General features: G+C 30.6%; 1 protein-coding gene across 3 annotated transcripts in view; it reads left to right on the top strand.

Moving 5' to 3' along the window:
• The first annotated feature begins 856 nt into the window (after positions 1–856).
• LOC106460187 (ankyrin repeat domain-containing protein 42-like) overlaps positions 857–7,315 on the top strand; it is a 32,184-nt gene continuing 25,725 nt past the window's right edge. The window contains exons 1-4 of one of the 3 annotated variants that reach the window (XM_022387076.1): positions 857–877; positions 1,724–1,902; positions 4,709–4,816; positions 6,136–6,255. In XM_022387076.1, the coding sequence (XP_022242784.1) occupies positions 1,744–1,902; positions 4,709–4,816; positions 6,136–6,255 (387 nt within the window). In that variant the 5' untranslated portion in view covers positions 857–877; positions 1,724–1,743. Of the gene's footprint in view, positions 878–1,073; positions 1,262–1,723; positions 1,903–4,708; positions 4,817–6,135; positions 6,256–7,315 lie in introns of those variants that run through there. The other 2 variants (XM_022387060.1, XM_022387067.1) reach the window with 2 other exon arrangements.

Here is a 7,315-nt window from a genome sequence, read left to right as displayed (position 1 = left end):
ATCGGGGAAGACCGAGTTTGTTCAGGACGCCCTCTTTTTTAGTATATAAGCCTGTCAGGGAAAGCCAACGGGATTGATTGAATGAAGAAAGTCCCGGGTAATTTACGATTCTGTTTCGAGCTAGTGTGTGTTTTCGAGATTGTGAATTGCTGTGATTTATAGCGTGTGTTATAAAAGTAGTTAAGTTTAAAGCGACGAGAAACGTATTGAATGTGGAATTACTCTGTATTAAAAGTTTGTATTGAGGAAGAATAAACTGGTTTAATCAAGAAAAGACTTGTATCGCTGAAGTTCCTCGGAAATGATCAAACAAGCAGATAAAACAATACCATAACCATTTTCGACATCAGAGTGACTTTCTTTCTACTATTCAAGATTCCAGCATCCTTGGATGGGCTTCAAGTGAGATAGTATTAAAAATCGAAAAACTTTGTGGGTATACAAGTTACCTCCGGCCCGGCATGGCCAGGTGGTTACGGCGCTCGACTCGCAGTCTGCGGGTCGCGGGTTCGAATCCCCGTCACACCAAACATGCTCTCCCTTTCAGCCGTGGGGGCATTATAATGTGACGGTCAATCCCACTATTCGTTGGTAAAAGAATAGCCCAAAAGTTGGCGGTGGGTGGTGATGACTAGCTGCCTTCCCTCTCGTCTTACACTGCTAAATTATGGACGGCTAGTGCAGATAGCCCTCGTGTAGCTTTGTGCGAAATTCAAAAACAAACAAACAAGCTATCTCCAGATTCGAAGATCTCGTTATCATCCGATGAGATTGTAAAAAAAATATGTATCCTGGTGTTCAAAACAAACAAACAAAAAAACAAAGCAATCTTAACAACCACTCCATAGACTTCCGACACAACTTTAAACCTAGAAAAGTTTGTTATTAATATTATTTGTTTCCAATAGTGTAAATTAATTTTAGTTTAACATGCACCTAAGCTAATAATATGTATTATTTCAAAGTGTTCTTTGTCGTGTTGACTTCAATAGGTTAAAAATAAACGTAAAGAAAAACATAAAAAAAACCAAAAAACATCGAGAGTAGCAAGGTTATTTGAACGTTTGGTGGTCACTGGTTAGGAAGCCTATTGCATTGGGTGGTACTACTACAGTGAATGTGGAAATGCATTTTGTATGGTATTGATATCTAAACCTCTGCCGGTAGATATCATACTATTAATTTAATATTAATTCAGTCATAAATGATTTTGAAATTTTTTCAGTGTACTGTATTTCTTTAATTTTTTGTAAAACCTCCAGTAAGTGAAAAGTTCTTGAAAACATGAAATATGATGTTTCGAACTTACTTGATTAGGCCTAGGTTACATTTAATTTTAACTTTTTATTTTCTGGTGTAATTGTAATGTAAAACAGACGCAAATACACGAAAGAATAAATGTAACAATATTTTCACTGCAATGCATTCAAGCTCGAAGGAAAACCAAAAAATAAATAAATAAAGTACTACCTGCAGTTAAAACTAACGCTAATTTTTCTGTACTGAAACTTTCAAAATAAATTTAAAAAGTAATTGTTGAGATAAATCATAAACGCGATAACTAGGAATTTAAATGATATAAATATTATTTGAATGGGTTAATTTAGAAAATGTTATTAGATAAAATAGGTTTAAACAACGTATATATGTACATATATATAATGCATACTACCAATACCATATATATTCTGTTCACATTTTACATCTAATTCTATTTTTTTAGATTTATAAATACATTAAACCATGCCTCCTCTACCACTGGGTGATTTTCACAAAGCAGCAGCTTCTGGAGATCTTGTAGCATTGAATGTCATGCTAAAGGCTGGACGTAACATTAATGAAAAAGCAAAGCAGAACAGTTTCACTGCACTTCATTGGGCAGCTTTCTATGGGCAGTTGAAGGTATGTTAAATATACAGTATGAATTTCTTTAAACTGACTGATACAGCATCTTTATTTATGTACCTTTTGGTCTTGGAACATCATATCTGAAAATAATAGGATAATGTACATCTATATTAACCTAGTTCTTGTATAAACAAGATATGCTACCTTTACAAATGTATAAAAGTATTATACATTTATATATATAGTTTATGAAATAAGGCATACTGTGTTATATAACATTGTACTGTGCTTTTATGATAAGTTTGGACGTGTTCGTCCATTTAGGCTATCCCATTAACTAAACTGAACTGAGCTTAAAAAGAAAATAATAACTGACAGCCAGTCCTTGTTATTCAAGTATTTATCAAGCCTTCACTTAAACTTTCTTAAATTTACTGCATCCACCACATCTGAAGACAACCTATTGCAAAGGTCAATTGGCTTGTTAGAAAAATAAACTGTTTTGAACTCTTAGCTGAATATGACTTCTACCCTTTCAAAAGTTATATTTGTGTCACCTAGTCCTACTATTCTCATCATTATATATTAAAAACGATGATGCATAAACACTATCAACTCCCTTAAGAGTCTTAAAAATCTCAATCAGTTACTTTCTAACTCTTATTTCTTCAAAATAAAACAATTTCAGAGATCTAAACCAGTCTTCATATGACAGTCTTTCCATCCCAGGTATCATTCTTCTTTGAACCATTTCCAATTATTCAGTGTTCTTCCTAAAGCAAGGAGCTCAAATTGAAAACAGTACTCCAAATATGGCCTAAACTTCTAGCCTTTTATTCAACATTTTTTGTAGATACAACCTAAAATCCTATTCATCCTACCATTAGCAAAAGTATACTGCTTGGATAGCTTAATAACACTAAGATCCATTTTTTCATAACACTGATAAGGATATTCCTATCAAAATTATAACTCAAATTATGATAACCCACATGCTTTACCTTGCATCTGTTGTAATTAAAAACCATATCTCATTTTGCCCAACTCATCCAACAGCATCCTCCTCATAGCTAGCAATGCCCAAGACCTTAATATCATCAGCAAATTTAAATAATTTATTGATGAGTCCTTCATCTTTGTCATTGATGTAAATCAAAATGAGCAACAGTCCTAACATTGTGCTCTGTGGTATCCCACTTGTGACATTAATTCATTCCAACTAAACTCCATCTGTAAGAACCCTATGCTTACTTTCATCCAGCCAATTTTCTAAACAATGAGTCAATTTATTCTCACACCTACAAAAATCATCTAATAATCTAATAATCTATGGCATTTTGTCAAATGATTTTTGAAAATCCAGATACACCAAATCTACATGCTTACCCTAATCTACATAAGCATTAACCTTTTCAAAGATCATCAAAAGATTAGTAAGGCAAGATTTTTCCCTCTTGAAACCATGTTGCCTATCCAACAAAATTTTAAACTGTGTTAAATGCCTTTGGAAAGCATCTCTTATCTGGCTTTCAAAAACCTTTTCCCACCACTAATGTAAGACTAGTAAGCCTATAATTACTAGGACAATTTTTATCACCTCCCTCAAAAAAGGAGTAATATTAGCCAACTTTCAATCTTTTGGCCCCTACCCACTATTCCAGGACTTACAAAAATACTAGCAATTCACATATTGAATTATAAACTTCCTTCAAAACCCTTGGAACATACCATCTGGCCCAGGAGCCTTATCATTCTTAAACTTCCTTAATTTTTTTTTAACAAACTCAAAATTAATGTGATAATCTTGTTCAATCTTGTTTCTATCAAAAAAGTGCTCAGGATGAAGATTATTGCTTAAATCTTAATTACTAAAAATTGAAGAAAAGGTAAAACTTAATAACTCAGCCATTTCATAATTATCAGAAATGAACTTTTTATCATCCCTCAAAAACCCTATTCACATTTTGTTTGCCCTTAATGTATTAAAAGAAATCCTTATTGTTACTTTTTACAGTTTGAGTCAACCTTTTTTTTTCATTTACTCTTTTCAATTTACTAATGTTCTGTTTGGCCTGATTAAATGACCCATGAGATTAAAAATCTTACATTTTCACTTTGAATAAGTATATTATGTACAGATATATATTTAGCTGATTTCTGTCGGTTTAAAATTCAAATATTTTTTCTAATATTTGTTTAAATTATTGAGTTTGATATTGAAAATATTTAGAAATAAACTCAAACAAATACTTCAGTACAAATTAATCTGATTATAATTATTTGGCATTGGGTTGTTATACTTAACTTATTATAGTTTAACTCTATGTATACCTCTTGTTTGTTGTAGTAGGCATTTCAAACTTCTTTGCTTGCAGGAGGGAGAAGAGGGGTGATCAAGTTTTTATTTTATTTTTTAAAAATTTCCATCAAAGATAGATGTTTTGTATTTTTTTATGTTCAACCTTAGTTTGTACTTTGTATTAGTAAATCAGTTGTACCAATTTTTATATTTGTAGAACACATTATTGCATAATTGAAATTATAAAATTACGAATATCTTATTAGGCCCCTAAATTTTTAACTCATTACCAAATTACAAAATCTAGGAGCCAGGTACCCCTAAGGAATTTGTCTAACTTTGAATCCTGATGTATGAATTATTAGAAATTACATAAATTAATATTTTCAGTACTTTTGAAATTTTCAGATTTAATAATGCTATATCAGCAAGTTCTGTTAGATTAATTTGGGATCTTTCTAACAATTTAAAAATTGTTTGTAATACTTGATATAATAATAAAGCTGGCTGTTATAATGATTTATGTGTTGATATATATACTCCTCATACATCTTATTTTAGAGTGTCCAGTGGCTCTTATGGTCCAAAATTGATCCTTCAGTCAGTAGTTCACAAGGATGGACCCCTGCACATATTGCTGCTATCAAAGGTCATTACCTTGTACTTGAGGTAAAACTAGATTACATATATGCATATGTATATGATTATGAAAACCTTAATATAATGTTTTTTTATCTTTCCATAGAGATGTTTCAAATCAAGCATTGATCTGTGATTTTCCCAAAAATGTATCAATGCTAAACAAGAAAAAAAAAGGCAAATTAAAACAATTTATTAATTGCATTATTGTTCACAACCTGTCTTTATAATTATTCATAACGAAAGTCCAACTAATTGGTAAGATTCATATAAGTCTTTTCTTTAACTACAATGAGAATCTTTAATCAAATAAAAGAAAAGATAAACGTGTTTGTTTCATTAAAAGTAAGGAATAACTTTCTCTAGTCATATTTTGTTAAAGAAAAAAATATCTTGAAAAAAAAGGATAGAAGATTTATCCTAAAATAAGAAGATGGCAAAAATTTTACTTAACAAAGGGTAATTTGATGACTAAAAGGTTACCATTAAAGTTATGAAGAAAAAATACTAAGTAATACCAAAAAAAAATATAGGTCTACCTTGATTTGTGTTATTAACAAAATGTTAGAATCAACAGTTAAAAAGTCATTGAGAAACAAACTTGGAAAGCTAGAATTTAATAAACAAAGCCCATCATAAAAGGGACATATATATGTTTGTCAATACCAGTTTCTCAAATAGTTCTGCTTTTTTTTTTTCTGAATAAGATCATCATGGCAGTGATGGTACGTATAACTTTCAGAAAACCTTTCATAAGGTATCACACAGAAGTATAATTGGTGAACCATATTATTATGAAATTGATGAAGAGACTTACAAATAGATAAAAAATAGGCGAAGTAGGAGTCCCTAAGGAGTTTGTTTTGGGGCTTTCTTGCTCATTCTGTATGTTAACTATTTTGTTGTCTTCCTAAAAGAAATTTTTCTAAATTTTCTGATGATACTTAAATACTTGTAAGGGCTGATACTTTTGACATTTTTGTATTCAGAAGGATGTGGACAGTCATAGTGACTGGAAAAACAACATGAAAAATTAATACTGAAAAGTATAAAATGATGTGCTTGAGGTATGAAACTTGAAAATAATTTATTTCTTTAGTGAGCATTGTATTGATCTTGTGGAAAAGGAAATAGATTTAGATATGATTATTGATAAAAGCTTGAAGCTTTCAGATGCACTTTAACTTCAGTATAAAAACTTGACCTGTTGTAGACATTGTTATTTTAAGAATAAGAAGGTGTCTGTAGCCATGTTGAGTTATAATTAATTATATTTGTCATAAGAAAGTAGTTTTAGACTTTCTTTATGTAGTGGTCTGGTAAATTTTGTTAATGTCTTCAACATTTAGATCTTGAATAATTTTGGAGTCCAGTTAGATAATCTGGATAATCGTGGAAACACTCCTCTACATTTGGCAGTCACCCATGGACGGCTTAATTGTGTACTGACTCTATTGAGATGTGGAATGGTAATCAGCTTTATAATTGTCTTGAAATGAATGTCCTCATAACAGAGCATGGCCAATTTTCTTCTTACAATCATTTAATACTCTAATGCTTGAGACTGAAAGATAAAATACTCACTGTTAAAATAAATAAAACTAAAGTTTCATTTGTTGAAATATATTTTTTTACTGACCAATGTAAATATAGTCATTAACACTCTGTGATGGGTGTGTGGTATTATCCACTGTTTGAAATTAATCAAAAATGAATCTCACCATTCCCATTAACTTGTAGGCAAACTATATATCTTTGAAGTGTGTTATATGTGTGTGTGTGTGTGTATATATATATATGTACATATGTATATTTTTATGTTTTGTTCAAGAAAGCCTTTTGTATTCAATATATATATATATATATATTATTTCATACATATATTTAAAAGAATTTAGAAGAAAAAAAAGGTTTTAAATATTTCTTCAGCCATGCTTCCTAAATCTTGATGTGCTCATTATCATTATTGTAGTGATACTATTTTAGTAGTGATTGGAGTAACTAGAACTGTCCTGCTTTCTTAAAGAAATGTGTAGTTTCAAAGTTGCTTCTATAATTAATTTCATTTGTAATGGTTCAGTTCCTTTTTGTTAGTGAGATCATTTCTAAGTCTTTATTATATTTGTATTTTTCTTCTGATGGCTTATTTTTATCTTCAAAGTTCAATTTACATGTAGATTTTTTATTTTAAGCTCCCTATGGCACAGAGGTATGTCTGCAGACTTATAACACTACAAACTGGGTTTCAATATCTGTGGTGGGCAGAACACAGATAGCCCATTGTCTAGCTTTCTGCATAACTACAAATAAACAAACAAGCAATTTTATTTTAAATTTTGAAGAGCTATTTTGTTTATATTTGATTATTTATATAGAAATGAGGATGAAATTATAACAATTATGTCCATAGAATTAGAATTTCAGTAACACTACTTACCTCTCCACAAATCAGGTAATTAATATTTTGTGCCACTGTCAAAAAGTTTTTGTGTATGCAGCAAGCCATTTAACCCTATTGTGACAAGTCAC

Source organism: Limulus polyphemus, unplaced genomic scaffold (assembly GCF_000517525.1).
Source record: "Limulus polyphemus unplaced genomic scaffold, Limulus_polyphemus-2.1.2 Scaffold32, whole genome shotgun sequence".
Classification (NCBI taxonomy): domain Eukaryota; kingdom Metazoa; phylum Arthropoda; class Merostomata; order Xiphosura; family Limulidae; genus Limulus; species Limulus polyphemus.
Note: the sequence above shows the minus strand (reverse complement) of the source record. Positions and strands in the feature narration are given on the sequence as shown.